This window comes from Passer montanus, unplaced genomic scaffold (assembly GCF_014805655.1).
Source record: "Passer montanus isolate IOZ18808 unplaced genomic scaffold, ASM1480565v1 scaffold101, whole genome shotgun sequence".
NCBI lineage: Eukaryota > Metazoa > Chordata > Aves > Passeriformes > Passeridae > Passer > Passer montanus.
In genome coordinates this window covers 1,416,013-1,437,767 of record NW_024356616.1, presented here as the reverse complement: position 1 = coordinate 1,437,767, position 21,755 = coordinate 1,416,013, and the positions used below count along the sequence as shown (strand labels likewise).

Genomic DNA, 21,755 nt, shown 5'->3' with positions numbered 1-21,755 from the left:
AGTCCCAGGTTTACAATGCCAACTGCATAAAGACCTTTATCTCCCTAAGGCACCCACTATACACAATCAAATTGGCATAATTTACATTCCTCCTCAAACACCAGCTTTATTTCTTAAAAAGCCTTCACAAACCACTCTGAAATGACACAGATGACATGTAAAAATTAATTTTATTGATGCCCTTGTTGAAGGTTTTGTTTGCACTGAACATGCTCAGCAGTAATGTCACCTCAGCAGAATGCCACCTGCTATGGAATTCTTCAGCTGCACAGGAACTAGTAATCCCACAAGCAAGATGCCACTCATGAGGTGTCCACCACATGCAAGGTGGAATGAATGCTCTCCCTCGTTTAGGGTCACCCTGTTCTGTTCACAGACATGAACTGTACATGCTGGACTCCACAGCCACACGTGTGTGGTCACATGTACAGCAGCTTAGGTGCAAGTTCTGCTACCAAGAGAAAAAACACTGGCATGTAGTGGCCAAAGAGCCTGTCACAGACAATAGGAACAGTGTAGGTGCCTCTCATTTCCTATTTCTGCTGTACAGAGGGATTACCACAGGCTGGAATGGACAGATGTAACAACAGCTCCTGAGGAACAGATGATCCCAGTGAAAAATCTGGCATAGGTTTGAATCCATCTGCACAGCACCTGACTGGTACAGAAACTGAAATGAGGTAGGACAGGAGGAACACTACAAAGGTACCAGGTCACAATTATCTCAAAGGAAGACACCAGTGAGCAGGAAAACAGCAGTATCACCATCATTTGCAATAGGCAAGGAGAGGCAAAAAGAGGTCCCAACAAGTTACTAGGACAGTGGTTATCTTCATGTAGCCACAGCTTCAAATTCCATCTGTCTCCACAGAAGTTTCCCTGTCTGTCTCTTCTGATTCCCCAAATAAGTTAGAATTCCTACCTTCAAACACTGATGAAATAAGAGAAGCAGAATTACATGGAGATACCAGTTAAAAGATCTCAATGTATTTCAAGTCTGGATGCAGAGACTCAAGATCCTTGATGACCAGGATGCCTTATGAAATATCTAGAGAAAGAATTCACTTCTTTCCCTTGTGGCACCATTCCCAATCTCAGGCTTCTCAACTTCCCATCCTGGGTAGAACAATCTACCCTTCCACTTCTTCCAGTCCTTTTTGAGGCAGAACAGCTAGATGTTCTCCCTGCTGGCAAGAACTACACAGCTCTACACCCTAACCCCCAGTGACACAGGAATGCAGATGCTGGATCATCACATTGAAGTTTGTGAAATTCAACTCTGTATCGTGTACAATGGGATAAAAGCCAAACAAAATATAATGGAAGAGGAGCTACAAAAGGCCATAAATCCCTAGAATTTCCTCTAAGACAGCAAAATGAAGGTGATACAAGCTTACATAGCTGACTCACTAATCCTAAGGGACCTGAGCAACTCTCCCATCTACTATTGTTCCAAATACTTCAGACTCAGGTAGGGATGAGGTGGTTTCAGGTCAACCTTACTTTTCCCTGCTTTCCAGCACTCTGAGCACTGGCTTTCCTGCTTATGCTACTAGAGACAAGGGAGCAACCCTAAATAGATGGATGAGATAAGAGGCTGCATCCAACAGCCAGGGACAGGGGAAACAGGAAAAGTGCTCTTCCTTGCTATCAGGATCCTCTAGGTTCGGACTTGGAACTTGCCAGCCTTAGTCATGTATTTTATCCCCTTGAATGGTTTGTACTTCTCCCCATACATGTCCAGGCGATTCACCTTCAGTCCTAGAGGCAAACAAACACAGGGTAAGACTGACTGCTGCCACAAAGCTGACAGGCCTTTGGGATAAAGGGACAGAAGATCATACTGGTGGTGCAGAAAGCACAGGGAAAGTTTTAGCAAGAAGTAGGCAGAATGGAATAAAGCTGACAACTGCTCATTGTTAGAATCATTCTTTACAAACACATCCTTAATTTCTTTAGAGGTCTGAAAGCACAAAATGCAAGGAAATGCAAGTAAGCTGTTTCACAGACCACTAGAAAGAACAAATCCATATATCTGTAGTCAAAGCAGATAACTTTTTTACTTGAAGAACATGTTTCAGGCAGAATGTACTTCAGAAGGTTTGCAAAGTTACTTCAGCTACATGCAGAATGTGCACTGGCACAGCAGAGAACGTTCCACTTCTTTACCTCAGAGTCACTTACCAGATATAGCCAGCTGCTGAATTTTAAACTGCAGGTTAATGGTGGGGTTTTCATCTGGTTTTGATGTCCCAGCTTGCAGGCTCACACTCCCCTTCAGACTTGGCAGTTTCTGGGGGTTTATTTTCCCAACATCCCATGACAGTAACTTTAAGGAACAGAAAACGCAGCAGTGAAACACAAATGCTGCACCTTCTAAAGAAGAGTCCCCTTCCAATGACAGCTTTTAATGTTTCTCTATGAAAAATATCCTTTTCTTAGTATCTTGCCTTTCCTATTGGCCAGACACAGGATGAAGGAGCAGATACCTCACTCTGAACCTTTGTCCTCCCTCTTTTTCCATGAGGCTCCCCAAAAGCCTATTATGAATGCTATTCCCACTACTTGTGCTAAAGGCCACATGGGTAAGCCCATCAGATTAATGTTTGCAAGCAGAAAAAAAAGTGACCTCCTCAGGTTTAACAACAAAACCAGAACACCCCAAACCAAACCAAAGCCATTAACCAACCCTCAGCATGACAATAAGATATGCAGACATTTGCAAGCCATCCACCAGACTGATGTCCCATTATACAAGACCAGTGCTTGGATTTTCTTCACACACCAAGTAGCCAGGACTACAATCCACTCAGACACCAAGGTATTTGTTCTGGGGATTAAGAAAACCCTAGTATGCAATTGTTCAGAAAATGTTCTCACCCCAACAAACAGCCTTCAGCAAAGCAGTGTTCATGCAAGCATGAACAGGTTTATCTATTTTCTGATAGATAAGAAAGAATTAAAAAAAAAAAATCTGATTTCTCTCTTTCCTCTTACCTTTGTAACTGGATCAAAGGCATGTGTTCCCTGGGAGGGTGTGAGGGTCATATTTAAGACACTTTTTGGCATCTGGCTAGTGACCATCACTCCCTCTACAGTCTTCCCCATAGTCTGCTTTGGCCCCACTGTGATCTCAAACCGTCCCAGGGAGCTGCTGTCACGAAAACTGATGTTGTGCTTAACGTAGACAGGAATTGCCACAAGACTGGAATAAAGACACAAACAGAAAGTCCTTGTCAATCTCTTGTCTTCATATTTGTTTAAAAGAGGAGGAAATCCTACACTCATTTGTTTGAGCTAGGAGCAAAGTCAGGATTCCATTCTCAAGTCTTAATTACACTTTTTGTAATCAAGCTTGCTATATCCTATTTTATCAGAAAAGGGAACTACATCCAATAAAACAGGAGGCTTGACCAAAAGATGAGAAATGTTTTTGCATGTCACAGCCAGGTTGGCAAGGAGTTCCTGGCAGTGCAGTACCACTTGAACTACATGTTTGTACTTTTGGTTGCATTTGCCACTCCTTTTCACCTACTAGAAATAAATCTGACAATGGTCTAGCAAAATTCTTTGGCAACTGTAACTCCAAATAGTACTTGGCAAGCTGCTTCTAGAAAAGAGTGTAAACCTAGACAAGAACTTGTGGTTCCATTAAGAGAGATGTCAAAAACCTAACAGGAGCACCAAACTATCTTGTTTTATTCTGAAAAGTTTTTTATAAACATGAAATCAACAGCTTGATTACTCCATACTGTCTAATTCTTTCACTATCTAGTTTGTTTATCTGCTAGCAGTCTTTGAAAAATGCTGGGTGGCCAGATAGAAATTACAGAATCACTGCTCTAAACAAGGAGAAAATGTGTAATTAAAAAAAAAAAAAAGAAAAATGTAAGTCACCATGCACCTCTACTTCACTTGGCTCAACATGCCACCTCATCTTTAAAAGTTCCTTCTTTTATCCTCTTCCTAGCCAGAAGGATCCAAATTTCATAATTGACAGCACCAGACTCATCACCTACTTCTGAGCACTGACATGGTAGGAGAGCAAACGGAAATTCCCATCAGGAGGAATGAAGGAGAGAATTCTCTCTGACTCCCAGCGCTTGAAACGCACGCAGGGGTGAAAGCTGACATCGTCCAATAAGCGAGGGTTCTGAAACAGAAAGAAAGTCACAAGGTTTGTGAAGACAGCACAACTTAAAATGACTTCCTCTTCTTAGCACTCTTCTATTCATGGTCTATCATTTGACACACTCTCGACCACTTGAATGTCCCCATTCAGACATGTCTGATGCTGTTATATCCAGATGAAAGCAGTACTCAATAACCTCTATCCTTTTTTAGGATATTTTTAATCCTATTTTAGAAAACTTAGGCACATAATTACACTGGTGTGTACTCATAGTAGAGGTGGCCGTTCAGGGTATCTGCTTAAAGCACCACTGTACCTCAAAAACTCAGTCACAGGACACATCACATGTGCTTTTAAACAGATAATCTGAAAAAGCCTTTTTAGGCTCCAAATGGCTGAAGTTCCTGATGAGTTCCCATTGTAATTTCTTTCTCTTTTCATCTGGCATACCCAGATTCTGATATCCTGGGGTTCATCATCACAGGACCCCAATTTCAGCAGCAGGGCTGGGAAACCCCTTTCAAAATACTTAAGTAAAGGTACATCCTTGAGCTTTACCATGAAGGAAAGGGTAAGGTCTGGCATCCCAGTCAGCTTGACACAAGCATCAATGACTCCTTGGATTTCAGCAGTAATGGTGGAACCTGTAACAACAGGATTAACACAGGTGGTTTTGTGAACCTGGTCAAAAAAATCCCAAAGTGGAAAAGCTATGAGTGAAGAGGAAGGAAACCTCTTTTCTTAATGAGATGCCATGGTTCATTATGTTGCCTGCTCAGCATTTGTATCATTCCCAATGACTCCCCTAGAAGATTCATTGAGTTAAGAACCATGGACACCAACAATGTCCATTTTAATGGACAATAACTCCCAATTCTAACAAGACAAAGAAGCACAAATACTAAAGAGAAAATGCTATGCACGATTTTTACTCATCTTCTATTTTCCCAATATAGAATTGCTTATGAGACCTGAAGAACAAAGTGAAAATCTTGGCGTCTCTGTAAAATTTTTGACTGAATAGCACATACAAGTTAGCAATGTTGCAGAGTAAAAATAGGAACAGAGCTTCCCACAGTTGGATGAAGGTGCACCTATTTCAAACCCTAACTCTCTCTCCAGTCATTATCAGGACAAGTTATCCTATTCTTGACCAGGAGCAACGTACCTGATTTGTCAATGATTGCATCTATCTCCTCAATCACATCAAAATAGGCCTCATTGTTGGTGTATTTTACACCAGTACGTCTCCAAGGCACCACTGAGAGCTGTCCAGTGGGAAGCTGGTCACCCACATTAGTGCTTCCTGGAAAAAGAAAGGGAATCAACAACCACAGAAGTTAGGCAATGCTGCAGAGCATGTCCCTGGCCTTACACAGCTTAATTGTAATTAATCCCCAAGAACCTCTGTTTCTTTGTAGGAGAGCAATTACTCTTCCAAACTCCCAGCACTCCAAACATGCACATCTCTCTTACACCCAGCTCTAAAACATACCACAGGAATGCATGGGACAGTGTCTACACAGGGGGATGTGTAAACTCACATCAAACTAACTCATCCTGGAAGTCATGTCATGGCTGTAACTGAAAATATAATCGGACTTTTTTAGGTTAAAATACCCCCAAATCAGACCAAAACCAAAGGGCAGCTGGTGCTGAAATTGGAAGGAACCTCAAAGCAAAGCACTAACAAATGACTCCCTAAACACATCTGTGCTGCATAAATGGTATGGGACAACATAAATTTTCTTCACCCATGTCCTAAGTTACTTATGCAGGAATATTGCCACCTGGACTCCCCAGTTTATCTTCTTTTTGTTTCCTGTACCTGTGATGGTGTTGACGACTGTTCGCAGAATAGTAGGAGGCTTTATCAGTTCCTTAAGAATATTGGACTCTGTTGCCAATGGAAATCCATTGTCCAGCATCTCCTCCAGCACCTCGTAAACCACCACAACATTGTCCTTGATTATTACCTCTGAACAGACACCAAAATAATCCTGTGCAAAATAAAGAGTTATTCAGTGATCTCTGAAAGAGAATCTTAGTGGTCATTCAGTCCAGTGCTCTCCCACACAGGAATAAATCAAGGCTCTTCTTAGAGGAGGCAAAAAAACATTGAAACTCACAGTATTACTACAAGCACACCAGACACACACAACTCTGAGCACACCTCAGCCACTGCTCCAGTAAGGTGGCAAATTCCCACATCACCTTTCCCAACTAATTCAGCAGTTTTTAAAACTGAACATTTAATTTATTTACTGTCTTATTCTATGTGAACTCCAAGAATCTTACAGGAGAGATCAGGTGCATGTGAACAAACACAAACCCGAGCTTCTAGTTATTTACAGCAATTAAAGAAATCAGGAATTTTGCATAAAGAATGAGTATATGTATGCTGTGGCAGTAGAGAAATCCTAGTTCTGCGTTACAAACACTCATTTCAGCCATACCAGATTTTAATATACATCTAAGCCAGTGACAACACACTCATGCTTCATACCCTCATAAAAACCAAGACCTAAGGGTCTGACACCATCCACTGCTGGCCTGAACAGCCAATCCACTCCCTAAAGTCAGAGAAACATAACTCAGAATACAGGCTCTGATTGACATCTTGGAAGCAAAAGCTCCCGTGACACTTGTTTGGCCAAGCACGCACATTTCCTGTATGCTGGCAAGATGCTGGTCACAAGACATTTCAGATCCAGACAACAAATCCTGTTGTTGGCAGGCAGCAGACAGACATCTTTGCCATTTTCCTGAACTGATCAGATGTGTCAGCCTTAGCACAGAGGGAATACAGCTGCTCTGGGGCAACTCCTGCAATTCACTGCTTTAGGAAGCTTCCAAGAAGCATCACTAGATGAAAACACATGGATGGATCACTAATTGATTAAAGTACGTGGCTATGGATTGCAAAAGCTCCTTGTGAGAACAAGGCCAGCTTGGTCTTAGTTCACAGTTCCCAGAGCAGACGAGGCTGCAAAACAGAAACAATGATTTATGAAAGGTTCACCCTGTGGGCACAGGCAGATCCCCAATCCATCGTAATTCCTAGGCAGTAAATCCCCGACTACGGCAAGCCCTGCCTACATCCTCACAAACGCAGGATGAAAATTACGCTATATGAAACAAAAAATAAAACCCTATGAGGTTCAAACGAGAGGGGTTCCTCGGCCTGAGGGTCCCAAGCCCCTCGGCCATACCTGGAACGTGTCCACGACGCGGTGCAGGAACTCGATGACGAAGAGCGGCGGCACCTCGCTCTGGATGACGGCCACGAAGAAGATCTTGTGACGGTAGACGCTGAGGAGGTAGTGGTGCGGCGTGGGGATCACCGGCGGCACGTTCTCCGCCTCCGAGGCCCGCTCCTGCGCCTCAAAGAAATAGTCACACACGGAGCGGCTAACCACGCTCTTCCAGTGCTTCTCCAGGAAGATGTCCCCCGAGGCGTTGATCAGGAACAGGCTGTGGATCATGGTTGCGGCCGTGCCGTGCCGTGCCGGAGCGAAATCCCCTCAGAGCGCTCCCGGCGCAGGCCCCGCCCCCGCCCGCCGCCGGCCCCGCCCCTCGCGCGCGCAGCGCGGCCGCCGCCAGCACCGCCCCCGCCGCTCGGGACGGGTCTGGGCAGCGCGCACCGGTGAGGCGGCGAGCTCACGCTCCGCAACAACCCCGGACGGGCATCGCTCCCGGTAGAGCGTCTCTATCCTGCGACCGATTCCGTGTCCCGCCCCGTTACGCGCCTGCCAAGGCAGGGAGCGACGCGGAGCCCCGAGGCCCGGAGCTGCGCTAGGCGGCGCCATGGCGAGCCGGGGATGTCCCTCACGGAGGGCGCTCCGCGCTCCCCTCGTTCGGCGCGGTGCGCTCGCTGCCCCGCCTGCTCCTCCTCAGCGTTTAGGGGTCCCTTTTCTACAGGGGAACTGGAATATAGTCCATGGAATGAGGAAATAACCCGGCTTTGGCAGGGAGGAACATTTAGGGAAACGTTTTTCGTTACATTATTTTGCTGGCTCGTTCACCACGGAGTAACGCCCCGCTGGCGTGGAAACAATTGTCATGCCAAATTTACCCAAATTCTCTAGCGAATTATTCCTTTGCATAACTACAACTAGTGTTTCACGTTCATACAGCAGATCCCTGGACTTCTGAGTTAAACATGCCATGACAAATAATTTTTCTACTACACTGCTGGGAATAAAAACGGGAAAGCAGTCATTTGTATCCCATGAAATAAGCTGCTTGAGCACAGAGCTTTTTTTATACGGGAGCCTCCTCTATGTGGGAGGAAGGTCTCGCTGTCGCACCAGCACGGAGAGGCTGAGATCTGAGATTTCAGACCCAGCTGTGATTCAGGACTGTGGGCAAATATTTTAAGACGTGCTATCCGCCTTGCCTTGCCTTACCTCACGGCCCGGCCCGGTCCGGTCCGGTCCGGCTCGGTCACTTCTCTCCCTCACCGCCCCCTCAGCTCCGCTCCGAGCGTGGCCCCGCCCCCCGTGGCCCCGCCTCCTCCGCCCTCGGTGGCTCCGCCCTCGGTGGCCCCGCCCTCCCCGCCCTCTGTGGCGCTGCTGCGGCTCCGCCGCGCCCCCTGGCGGCCGCCTGCGCCCCACCGCGCTGTTCCGTGAGCGCGCCGGGCCCAAGATGGCCGCCGTGTCAGTTTCGGGCTTCGCTGCCGTCCGGCCTTCACCTCCCGGGACCCGGCGCTCGCGGCCCTCGGTAAGTAACGCTGGCGGAGCCGCGCCGGCGCGGGTGGTTGGTGCCGAGGAAGTCGGGGACAGGCGGCTGGCGAGCTCCGTGGCCTGGGGGAGGGGAAGGCCCAGTTGGGCGCTCCAGGCTCGCGGCCTGTTCCGGCCCCGCCGCCGCTCTGCGCCAGGCCCGGCCCCGGCGGCACGGCGCGGGCGAGGCGGGCGAACAGCGCGGGGGTCCGCGAGCTGAGCTCCGATCGGTGTCTGGCGCCAGAGAGCGCGGCTGAGGCGGGCGCGGGCCCGGCCGCAGCAGTGCGAGGAGCTGGCCGGGCCCGCACTGCCCGTGGCCGGGAGGACGGGGAGCTGCGCGGGGCCCGGCTGTCTGCCGCGGCCTGCGCCCCGCTTCTCCCGAATTCGCCGGTGCCGGTCTCTGTGCTGAGGCTCCTTGGGGCGCCTGGTGCGGGACCTGCCCGCGGCAGGGATGGGGACGAGCGGTAGCAGGTGCAGGGGTCGCTTGTCACCCGGAAAGCCGGCGACCCACCGGCGCTGGGACCGTCCCGGTGTCGCTCCGGCCTGGGCGGACGGTTGCATAACGCCCTGCGCACGGAGCTCGGCTGGGACACGGGACGGCATCCTTGGGGCCTCGGGATGCAGGGGCACCGCGGGAGCGCATCTCTGTTTTGCCAGGCGGGCAGGTGTCGAGGACCGGATTTCCCTTTACATCTGTTGTTCGCAGAATAAAAGAACTCTAGGCAAGCACTGCATCTTTTCTGGTTTAAGCAGTCCTTCAGAGTCTTTCCAGTACTGGCCGTGTGGAGCTCTGCTGTTGAGTTTATGTCTGTATGCAAATGTGTTCCGTGTGTTGATAAATTCTTCAGTACTTACTAGAAAGCGGAGCACGATAACTGTGTTGTGAACTTAGCTCTTGCCTGAAACTTCCCTTGTAGAAAATCATTATTTCTTGTGATAAACACTTTACAGATCCTTTACTCCTGAAGCAGAACTTCAGCACAACAGGCAGTTATCACACCCAGAAAAAGCTATTTTAAAGATAACTAACTAAAGGCTCTAAGTAGAGCCTCTTACCCTTTCACCAGCATTGTTAATTAGCAGTGTCACAAGCATTCCTTTTACACTGTGCATGGTCACCTGTTACTTTGTCCTCAGGTGTTTTCAGTGGGCCTCATCAATACTGAAAATCATGTTGTATTCTTTTTTCCTGGGGCCTCTAAAAGTACAGCATTAAATTGCAATCTCCAGCTGTGTTTCTTCACTTTTTTTCCTTTATGGAACAACTGTCATAGCTTTTCTTCACAGGTGGGAAACCCATGATTACACTCCTGAACGTGCTCTGAAAGTTTCTTGCTGTTTGCTCAAGTCTTAGTTATTCCTATTTTCTGTCAAAGTTTCAGGCAGTGTCTTCCATGTGTAAAAATTAAGAGAGCTGCTGCTCTTTTAAGATATTTGTTGTGGTTTTCTTCTTTCCCCCAAATATTAATTTATGTTGTGCTCAGCAGTGATACAAATCTTGGTATAGACTAATGGATCAAAATGGAAAGGACACTTTTCTCTAGGTTGCATGGGGTAATTTTAGTGCTAAAGAATGCTTTTATTAGTAGTGAGGATAAAATCTGAAGTATTACTTCAGTATTTTAGAAATGTAGTGGCTTAAAAATCTGCTATGTGTTTAACAAATTAATATTGTCTGCTACTTTTTTCTTCAAAACAGTTTTTTTAAATGTCTCTCTTGTTTTCTTCTAGGCCTAACATCAGAGCTCTTTTGGTTGTGAGACCAGAAGCTGAGGTGAGATAATGCTGAAATCTTTATATATTTGTGTAAAACCTTTCTGTGAAGCTGTTATGGGATTTATTGGAAAGAGTACAGGTGAGATAATGCTGAAATCTTTATATATTTGTGTAAAACCTTTCTTGAAGCTGTTATGGGGTTTATTGGAAAGAGTATAAAAGTTTCTAACTGTTTTGTTTTCTTCTTTTCAGTGTGAAAACAAATAATGTTTGAGAAAGAAGGATTAATTCAGACCAGAAAACGTGTATGCTATGGTTAGCTGGTTCCCATCATTCGAGGATCTGTTTTCTCATCATTTGAAACTCCTTCAGCATCAGGATAAAGGATAACGACTCTATGGATATACAGAATTCTTCACCATGGTAAAACTCGCCAACCCGCTGTACACAGAGTGGATTTTGGAGGCAATCAAAAAGGTAAAGAAGCAAAAACAGCGACCTTCAGAGGAGAGGATATGCAACGCGGTGTCATCTTCGCACGGTTTGGACCGCAAAACTGTTCTGGAACAGTTAGAGCTGAGTGTTAAAGATGGAACTATTCTAAAAGTCTCCAACAAGGGTCTCAACTCCTACAAGGATCCTGATAATCCTGGGAGAATAGCACTTCCGAAGCCGCGGAACCATGGCAAGTTGGATGGTAAACCAAACGTGGACTGGAATAAACTCATTAAACGGGCGATTGAGGGCTTGGCTGAGTCTAGTGGCTCATCCTTGAAGAACATCGAGCGCTTTCTGAAAGGTCAGAAAGATGTGTCTGCATTATTTGGAGGCAGTGCTGCCTCCATTTTTCACCAGCAATTACGACTAGCTGTCAAACGTGCTGTTGGCCATGGTAGGCTCCTTAAGGATGGACCTCTGTACCAACTCAACACTAAAGCAACCACTAATGCTGATGGGAAGGAGAGTTTTGAGTCTCTTTCCTGTCTCCCTCCAGTGTGTCTCCTTCCCCATGAAAAGGATAAGGTAAGACACAGTTTTTGTATGGTTGTTTTCTTGTGGTCGATGGAATGTGTCAATACAGAGTTGCAATTTGAGGCCAAAATCTTGAATCTGGTATGCTAGAAGTTATTAGTGTGTATTTAGGATCCCGTTGTATCCAATTTTCTAAACATGAGAGGAAATGTAATGGACTGTAATTTGTACTTTGGATCAGAAAATTGCAGATGAGCTACTGTGGGGAGTTTACAGTGCTTCTGTGCAGTGGAACTGAAAATATGGTAACAGGCTTACTGTAGGTGTGTCTGCAAAACATAGGAAGGAAACCTCCTTTCTTGAAGGTGAGATGGATTTGCAAAGCAAACTTGAGATGTTCTTTATGTTCACATTTTTATTTTACTGCCATTTCTTCTTTCTATTTGAATTCAGGTAACATAGTGAGGGGTTGATTAGTATTGCTACCTGATGCTTAGAGGCTTTCTTTATAATGGTAAAGAACTTTCTGTTCCAGAACCTCTTTGTTGTGAAATAGGAAGAAACCTGGTCTAGTGGAAGGTGTTCCTACCTGTGGCAAGGGTTGGAACTGGATGATTTTTAAGGTCCCTACCCACCCAAACCATTCTATGATCTACAGAGCATGGAGATCCTGGAAGGAGCACTCAGGGACTTTTGTACCTCTGCCCCTCCTCTCTTCCCCATTTTAAATACATGTTCTTTATAAAAAAACAAATAATTTTTCTGTTGCTTTCTCCTATTTTTCTGTGGTTTCCCCCTCCTTTCTACCATACTTCTGCATTCCTGAGGTCATTGATCCTCCCCTCTAACCTCAAGATGAAGTTCTTGGAGTGAAATTCCTACCCAGTCAGTATGTTTTTATTCTTTCTGTTACTGTGACTGCAGAGTAGAACAGAAGCTTGTCTTTGTTTATTAAAGATCAGTTTGCCAGTGATTCATGTATTTGTGCTACTTATCTTTAGAACATCTGTAATGTGAAAATTACTTTTTTTTTATCCTAAAAAGATACATTTTTCAGCAGAATGGGACATTTTTGGTTGTTCTAAATATCCTGTTCAGGGATGAGTTCTTTGGATGTGTACTACTCATGGTTTTTGAAGTCAGCTTCAGTCTCTGGTGAGAGATGCTTTAATGATCTCTTAGGATGAAGATTTAAAACTGCTGTATGAGCCTTCTTCTTTAAAGAAAGTAAAATCTGTGTACTACTCATGGTTTTTGAAGTCAGCTTCAGTCTCTGGTGAGAGATGCTTTAATGATCTCTTAGGATTTGAAGATTTAAAACTGCTGTATGAGCCTTTTTCTTTAAAGAAAATAAAATCTGCACAGCTGCTTTATCACCAGTAAAGTTTCTCTGAAGTTCTAATTTAATTGTGAGAGCTTTACTGTGGACACAGTACCTAACTTGTCAGTGTGTTGTGCTGTGGGCTGCCATAATGTAGGAAGTATTATGCTGAAAATTCCAGTGTTCTGTCTACAAATCTTTCCTATGTAAGTCTCCAACTTTATCCATAATGAAATCAGTACAGCTGTAAAAAATGTTATGAAAACTGGATATAAACAAAGCTGGCACATGAGGTGACTGGATTGAGAGTGTTGGTAGCAGTGGAGAATAGTGGCTGTGCTGTTATTAACACAGTATGTTTCACAGCCTACTCAGTGTTCTTGTCATGTGCCAAAACTCAGGAGCAGCTTGATATTCTTTGAGATAAATTGTTCCCTGCGCTTTTCTTAAAATGTTACAAATCAGAATGGTGAATGGTAGTATGAGCTACTATAAATACTGAATTTAGTCTGGGATTTGTTTTTTTACACCCCTGGAAAAAGATAAATTTTGTGAGGTATTCTTTCATTAAATTCTTCTGAGTTTTTGTGTCTCTGCTCTGTGTTTAACCCTAGGTGTCTGCTCTTCATGTGCCATCTCTGTGCTAGGTAACTCAGGCAGAGTTTCATACTAGTCTGAAGTAATTTTGAAGGTAAAATGTTAAAACATGTAGGTTTTGCCAGCATTAATTGACTGGCACATCCATGGTGGCTCAAGGTTCCTGTTCTCCAGGATTTTTAAGACTGCTTATTTTTTGGTTTTGTTTTGTTCTTGGTTGGTTGTTTTTTCCATGCAGACAGTGCAATCTTCACTCTGTTCTGTTAAATCTCAAGCAGTTTATGCAGGTGGAGACAACATACTGTGCTGTAGTGACTTTCTTGACTTAGTGGGTTCTTGAGAGTGGTAAGGGATTTTTTCTCTTTTTATTTTTTAATGGAATATACATGGTACAGATTATTTGGGAGTATTGTGACAATGTTTCCCTCGATTCTTAGAAGAGCCTTGGCATTAACATGAACAAAAAAAGTTCAACCTCCCACCTGCCAAGGGATGGCCTGACAGTCCCCGAGCAGCAGCCCCCAGACAGCTTCTCCCCAGTTTGTGCTGAGCATGACACCATATGGTCCAGAATAGCTCTTTGGACAGCCTGGCTCAGCTGGCCTGGCTGTGTCCCATCCCAGCATCCTGTGCCTGCAGCCTCCTCACTGCAGGTGGGGTGAGAAGCTAAAAAGTCCTTGACTTTGGTGTAAGCCCTGCTTGGCAACAACTGAAACATCAGTGAGTTCTCCAAAGTATTCTCATCCTACAAAACACAGTACCCTACCAGCTCCTAGGAGAAGAATTAACAGGATCTCAGCCAAAACCAGGATAACTGTTCAGTAGTTAATAGTGTTACTACAATGCAATAATTACTTTGAGAGACTACTACAACACAGTAATATTTAATACTGTTGAAGAGCAAGGATCTCTTTGCTGGTACATCATTGTGAGGAACTTAAGCTGTAGTAAGGTGCAGGTGTTAAGGCTGGATGCTTTAAAGATAGCTTGCTCTGCTTTTTGTTGACACTTGTTACAGAAAGAATCTTTGTAAAATCATTATTATTTAAAAAAAATAACATATCAGCTAACTGAAGGAGAAGTGGAAATAATTGCTCTATGTGTTGGAAGTTTCCAGAGCATCTGAAATTTGATCTCATGACAACAGCAGGACTGTTTCTTTCTCAATTAGAAGTAAAATACAGGTGGTATATTTGATATCCATTTGCCCTGTCCTTGGATCTGTCTTTTATGTCAGTTAAAACTGCCTGTAGCTGCAGCAACCTTTAAGTAAATATCTTAGTATCATCCTGCAGTACAGGTGAGAGTTTAAAGCCAAAATTCAGGAAGTGCTTCCTGAAAAAAAAAAAAAAAAAGAGAGGAACTTCTGTGGCTGAAAAGTAGGAGTAATATTTAAAGCAGATTCCCTGTGCTGCTTTCTTGCAGGTTCCTTGTGGTGTGTCTGTTTCCTAGTTTTGTGTTGCTGTTACATCTGTTGGTACTATTAATCAGTTTAACTGTGGACTGTTCTTCCTTCTTGCCAGTAGTAGTTCTAGATCCCAATGTGCACTCGTAAACTCACATGAAGGCAAACTTCCTGTATCTTTTTAGAAAGTTCATATGCTATGAGGGCATCATAGTTGTTTTGAAGGCCTTTAAGCATACAATAACTATTGCTATATTGTGCCTGTTTAAAGTTAGTAATTGTTAATTCCATGTCTTAAATTAAGCAACTGTCTGTTTACTGGTAAAGAGGTTATTTTTGGATTGATTTATGTGGGGTGGAGTACATAAATGATCTGCAACTAGAACACTGTAATTACATATTGAGAGCTCACCCATCTCTCCAAGGGCACTGCTCAGGCTCTCAGCTGGAGGAGGATTAGGATTCACTCTCTTCCAGCTGGTTCTGGGGAAGAGAAGTCTGTAGTTCTGTCTAAAAAATCCTTGTGCTTGATAACAGATGGCCTCCATCTGCACACTGTGTAACTCTGGAAACCCAAGTGTTAAAAAATTACTTTGAACTTTATTCACTCAATTAGTAAACAGGTGAAGTAGCTCGTAGTAATTGAGCAAATCTAAGCAGGTCCTAAATGCTATTGCCATGGACAGCTGTGAGTGGATGTTGTGAACTGATGGATTTGGTGAGGATTGGGGCTCAGTGGTACCAAGAGTGGCACTGGCAGAGTCTGGAGTCATGATAACTTGGGGGCAAAGCTTGTAACCCTGGGAAAACATCAGATGTGATGATAAGTACCTGTGTCAATGGGTATTCCTGTGGAGGAAGTCTTTTTAACAGTGTTCTCTGACACAATTTCAGTGTAGGATAGTAGATTAAAAAGTGGCCGACTAGTCCAGTATTTTGGCTGGATCCCTGCTGTCAGTCCTTTCTGTCCAGTGGATTATTGACAGATATGAGATGATATTTTTCTGAAGATGGTTCAGGTTCATAAAGGAATTGTATTAACTATAGGGATTTTTTTTTTTTTTACTCTCAGTTGCTTAATTTTTTTCCTTCACTATGCTGTCTGAAGGGAGCATTAACAGTTGTGATTTCATAACTTCTGGCAGAGTCTGGAGTCATGATAACTTGGGGGCAAAGCTTGTAACCCTGGGAAAACATCAGATGTGATGATAAGTACCTGTGTCAATGGGTATTCCTGTGGAGGAAGTCTTTTTAACAGTGTTCTCTGACACAATTTCAGTGTAGGATAGTAGATTAAAAAGTGGCCGACTAGTCCAGTATTTTGGCTGGATCCCTGCTGTCAGCCCTTTCTGTCCAGTGGATTATTGACAGATATGAGATGATATTTTTCTGAAGATGGTTCAGGTTCATAAAGGAATTGTATTAACTATAGGGATTTTTTTTTTTTTTACTCTCAGTTGCTTTTTTTTTTTCCTTCATTATACTGTCTGAAGGGAACATTAAGAGTTGTGATTTCATAACTTCTATAGAAGAAGGGTTAGTTACCAACCATTGCTGCTACAAGTTGGTATTATTTAATAGTATTTCCTAAATTCTGCAGTTTTCTCTATATACAGCAAAAAAGCGAGCACGATTTGTAAAATTACTTTGACAATGTGAATTCATTGGTTCTGATTTTCTTGAGGCATGGAACTGAAGCAGTTGTCCTCTCCAGCCACTGATCCAAAAGGCATGGAATCCAGGCTGTGCTCACTGAAACATGTTTCCTCATGTTTAAAATAATTTTTTCCCTGTGTTGTAGGTTGTACTTTCCCTCTGTCTTTTCTGGTTCATATGCTCTTGCCAGGGGCTCCAGCTTTTGAGGAGACCTTTGTAACAGAATGGGCTATTTGAAGTGAGGAGTAATGATTTGTCACTTGCTTAAAAACAGACATAAAAAAGCATTATCTAATGTGAATTCTCAGAAGCCATCGACCCTTGCTTCTAGGGGGCTCACATTCAGGGGATCTTAAAGAGCAAAGCAAAACAAAAGTTGGTGTGAGTGTTTGTATTTCTTTTATGCTGATTTAAATCCTGTACCCACTCGATTCCAACCACAATGACTACCAGAAGAAGGATGTGATGATGGGACAAAGATAGTCCTGGTGTCTAGTGAGCCTCAGGTGGTATTAAAATGTCTGTGAAGTAAAGTGCTTTAACATTACTGCCAAGTGACCGTTGTGACATTGTGGCTGCAGAGCTGACCGGGAGTTTTGAGGCGTTTCCTAACCTCACTTTTCCTAAATTAAGAAGACTACAAAGCAAATGGGCTCGCCAAAAACGAGATTGTAAAATTACTACACACACACTTTTTCCACAGGCACTTCTCCGTAGTCTCCTTTAGGAGAGCATCCAGTCTGAGAATCTTTAAGGCACATTTGGTTTCTAGAAACCCTTTGTATAGTAACAACATGTGCAGAGAGGCTGGCAGGCTGTAAGACACTGTCAGTCCAATTTGTTCTGGCTCCCTCCCTCACTGAATCTGGTGACATCACACAGATAGATGTGCTTGCAAGCAAAACAGCAGAAGGAGTTGAATGTCTGCCAAAAATTTGCAGTATGAAACTGAGCTGCCTGTTTCCAGTCTTGTTTTCACTAATCTTTCATTGTGTGCTTGCATTTTTCACTTGCCAGGATGTTCTTTGCTGAACAAACACAGCAGCAGAGAAATCTCTCCATACTTAGCATAGCAGTCTCACACAGAAGCTTTGGAAGAGTGGCCTGATCTCCACATTCATCATTGTTCTAATTTAATTAATTACTCTAAAACATTCTGAATTCTAGTAGAGCCTTCCCCCAAACTGTAGATGTTTTGGGGATTTTTAAAATGTGGTAAAGTGTTTGCTTGCAGCTTGCCAGGGTGGTAAATACAGGAAACATTGAAGCTGTGAAGGATAGTCTTTGATCTGATTCTTCCAAACCTAGACAGGTGGACATCCAAATGTGAGGAGCTGTGGGGATGAACAGAGTATGCACAAATACTGGCTAAAACAGAAAATAACTACTATCTTAGGGTGTTGACTGTCTATAAAACTCTCTTTGATGAAATAAATTGCTCATGCACTTCCTGGAGAGAATATGTGAAATAATATTATTTTTCCCCTGAAAAATTGCATGAGTGTTAGAGCTTTCCTTTCAAAAGGTAGAAGTAAAAGTAATTCCTGAAATCTTGATTCCAAAGAAATTGAAGCACTGATGGACCCTTCATACACAGGGGTTTTTCCCCAGTAAACCTGATGCTGACTGGAAGCAGCTAGCTGGCTGGCACCTAGAGTCCAGTCATGAACAGAAAGAGAACAATTTGTGTGCAGTAGATCCCCTCTCTCTGTTAAAATAGGATGGGGAATCCCTGCATAGCTGATTTTGCTGTGGTGACTGTGGCTGGAAAGATGCTGCCTATAGGCAGTGAAGATGCTAGCTTGCCCCTCCCACTTGGATATTAATTATTTGTATATTTGGCATAACAATCTGCAGTTATCTTCTTCTCTCTGTTTCTCAAAAGGAGCAAAAACTGCAATTCTTCAAGTAACAAACCCTGTGAACATATTCCATACTGTAGTAGTTTGATGGGCAGGTGATTTCATATTAGTCTAAACTTCAGCATCATTTGGGATTTACCCAAAGGCTAATAGAAATACTTGTATTCTGAATGAGGAATATCAGGCTTTCATTCCTGTTGAGTGGCTTAATTTTGAAACAGCAAAGTTCCAAGGTGTTCAGATTGTTTCCATCCAGTGGGTGCTTTAAGGACCACACCTCAGACTGGAAGTGTACACTGATTGAAGTGTAGAGCTTTCAGATTTTCAGTTTCTGTATTACAGTAGTATAAACAAACCTGTTTCCTGCAAGAAACTGGATACAGCTTTGGCTTTGGCTTAGGCACAGTAAAAGTGCTTGAAGTTCTTCTGGCATATGTTTCCATGTGATAATTAACAGTATGCACATATGTACCTGCAGAATAGATTCTGAAAAGGTATGTTCAGGATCACTAACTGTAACTTGATACAGCTATGCAAGGAATGTTTCTCAAAAGTTGTCGTAATCTGAAATTATTCCCACCTCCAGTGTTTTAAATACGATTTTAGCATATTTTTATTGTATTTTTAAATTAAATTTTGTGTATATCTTTGCTCTGGAAACTATAAATCACAGGATTTAAATGCAGAATTGGATTAGAAAGAATTTGCTAGATAATGGTATCCAGCACTTCATGTTAAATTAGGCTATCCTTTTCACTCTTATTAGTTGATCAAGTACCACTTTAAAACAAACAATTATTGCACTTGCTGCATCTTTGGTAAGGCTGTAGAGTGTCAGGCCTTAAATTTAAAAATGTCCTCCTTATTCCAGTCCAAATGTATTGTTGGCTAGCTCATATCTATTTCTTACTTTGCTAGTGCTCTGCCTCATTTTAAATACATCATTTTTTGCTACACAATGTCTAACTCCCCCATAACTTTTTCAGAGAGAGCACACCTTTTTAACTGCATGTGATTGCTATATAGCATACTCAGATAATTTTCTGCAGGAAGATTTTATTTTAGTTTCTCATAACAGTGTTAACAGTTGCACAGTTTTTGCACTTTGGAGTACTAACTTCTATTCAGTTAGTGCTGTATTGAATGTGAAAACCAGATAAAATCATTGAGACATAATGTGTATTACATCACGTTTATGTGATATATCAATGTCTGTGTCATTTTGTGTATTACAGTTTTTGTGTTTACTGTCTCTTTTCCTCACAGCCGGTTGCTGAACCAATTCCAATTTGCAGTTTCTGCCTTGGTACAAAAGAGCAAAATCGGGAGAAGAAACCTGAAGAGCTCATCTCTTGTGCTGACTGTGGCAACAGTGGTAGGTGACCATTTACAGGGCTGCTGCTTTTCTCCCCTTCCCTTGAGACAGAAAAGCTGGTACAGTGCCTGGTGCTGCCCCATGCATTGAGTAAGAATTTTGCCATTTAAGACAGAGAAGTTTAGTGTAGTCACTCCTGCTGGCCCAGACATGTGAGGAATATGCTTCTGTGGCATACAATACAGTTATAGTTCAGCTGAATCTTAGGGGAGACAGCTAAGCTAACTTAGCACAAATAACTCATTTGGCTCCTGGAAGTTGGTTTTTTTAATGTGGCAGTGAAGACCAGTTTCATTCAGTCATGAAGAATTATCTTTGGGTGCTTTTTGTATGTGGGCCTGCTATTTGCTATCTGGGGCATTGGTTTGTGTTATAAGTTGGTAAGAATAGAAGCAGCTAAAAATAGTATCTGGATAGCCAAAATTCTGCATGGGAATGGCCATTAACAGAAGTATAATGATTTTACCAGTAACATTTTCTCTTTTTCTCCAGGTCATCCGTCCTGTTTGAAGTTCTCTCCAGAGCTGACCGTTCGAGTGAAAGCCTTGCGATGGCAGTGTATTGAGTGCAAAACATGCAGTTCCTGTAGAGATCAAGGAAAAAATGCTGTAAGTGTAGTGAAGTCTGGATTGAGTGAAGTGGATACCAGTTTTGTGGCTGTTATGTTCAACTACAAAATAAAATTATATTAGAGGCAAATATCTGCAGCTTTTATTTTAGTCTGGTGCTCTTTCTGAGAGCTGTGAAATACCTTGAATTGTAGTTGAAAACTATGTGCCTGTTCTCTGAAATGGTGACAGATTAATGGAGGGCTTGATGCTGCTGCACATATAAAGAGATTATGTCTTCAACAGGATAACATGCTATTTTGTGACTCCTGTGACCGTGGCTTTCACATGGAATGCTGTGATCCTCCTCTTACCAGGATGCCAAAAGGTGAGGACTTTGTGGTGAAAAGGAGAATTTAAGATGGTGTTGGAAGACATCAGTGGGCAGGCAGTGCTTCTATTTATTTAGTCCTCTTTTAGTTACATTTAGCTCATTTCTGTATGGAATTACCTTTCAGGTATTAGAAACCAAATGGTCAGAACTTCACTTCCAGGTTTTTTCACTGTGTCCTGTTTCCTGTATGTTGCTCTCTGTGAAGGATTTTGAAAAAAAAATTCTTGAGGTTTGAAGGAATAGAAGTGATCCCTCCAGATTAAGATGATCAGCTTTCATTTGCATGAATAGCCTTGTGTGAAAGAAAGAGATGGCTTGTCTGTTTTTGAAATGATAACCATTTGGACAGTAGAATATTCTGGACAAGTGAACTTCTCTTTCCAATCAGACAGCAGATTATCTATGGGAGATTCTTCCTTGGCAGTTAGAAGAAAACTTCCATATATAAGAAGAGCTTGGAAGAGCTATAGTCATAAGCAGATAATGAGATAATTAACCATTAAATTATGTTTTTCTGATGATGTACTGCCAATTAAGGAGACTTCCTTTGTGTTTGGAACTCTTTGGGTGCTGGGGAATATTAACAGGGCTCGAGTTTAGATTGTTGAAGCATAGACATAATTATTCTTACACATATATGTGGTAATCAGTGCCTTTGGTACTGTTCCACCCTTAATCTCAGAAGGCCTGTGGACTGTGTTTTTCCCTTTTTTTCCTATATAGATGTCTTTTGCATTCAGTGATGGGGATTTGTATTACAGGTATGTGGATATGTCAAATATGTCGACCACGGAAGAAAGGAAGAAAACTTTTACAGAAGAAGGCAGCCCAGATAAAAAGACGCTATGCTAACCCAATAGGACGTCCTAAAAACAGGTTAAAGAATCAAAACACAACGTAAGTCTCCACGAGGAAGAGTAGGATGTGAAATTCTGTGGGACAGGGGGTATTTCTAAAGTCTTCAGTCTACTTTGTGAGAAGTTTTCTTTTACAATTAAGAGCTGTTCATTACAGATTTTCTGAAAAGGGCTGTGAAAGACTAGAAGTAACCTTAGT

General features: G+C 42.9%; 2 protein-coding genes across 2 annotated transcripts in view; one reads left to right on the top strand and one right to left on the bottom strand.

The window, feature by feature from the left end:
• Positions 1-153: 153 nt before the first annotated feature.
• AP3M2 (adaptor related protein complex 3 subunit mu 2) lies at positions 154-8,531 on the bottom strand. The gene is made up of 8 exons (XM_039714804.1): positions 7,345-8,531; positions 5,961-6,132; positions 5,301-5,438; positions 4,691-4,776; positions 4,020-4,153; positions 2,998-3,205; positions 2,185-2,329; positions 154-1,761 (listed from the first exon to the last, which is right to left on the bottom strand). The coding sequence occupies exons 1-8, from the start codon at positions 7,615-7,617 to the stop codon at positions 1,661-1,663; spliced, it is 1,257 nt and encodes a 418-aa protein (XP_039570738.1). The 5' UTR covers positions 7,618-8,531; the 3' UTR covers positions 154-1,660.
• A 231-nt stretch (positions 8,532-8,762) lies between these two features.
• Positions 8,763-21,755, top strand: part of KAT6A (lysine acetyltransferase 6A) — a 32,279-nt gene continuing 19,286 nt past the window's right edge. The window contains exons 1-7 of the mRNA XM_039715316.1: positions 8,763-8,854; positions 10,585-10,627; positions 10,822-11,592; positions 19,649-19,757; positions 20,250-20,365; positions 20,612-20,693; positions 21,461-21,596. Coding sequence (XP_039571250.1) covers positions 10,990-11,592; positions 19,649-19,757; positions 20,250-20,365; positions 20,612-20,693; positions 21,461-21,596 — 1,046 coding nt within the window. The 5' untranslated portion in view covers positions 8,763-8,854; positions 10,585-10,627; positions 10,822-10,989. The remainder of the gene's footprint in view (positions 8,855-10,584; positions 10,628-10,821; positions 11,593-19,648; positions 19,758-20,249; positions 20,366-20,611; positions 20,694-21,460; positions 21,597-21,755) is intronic.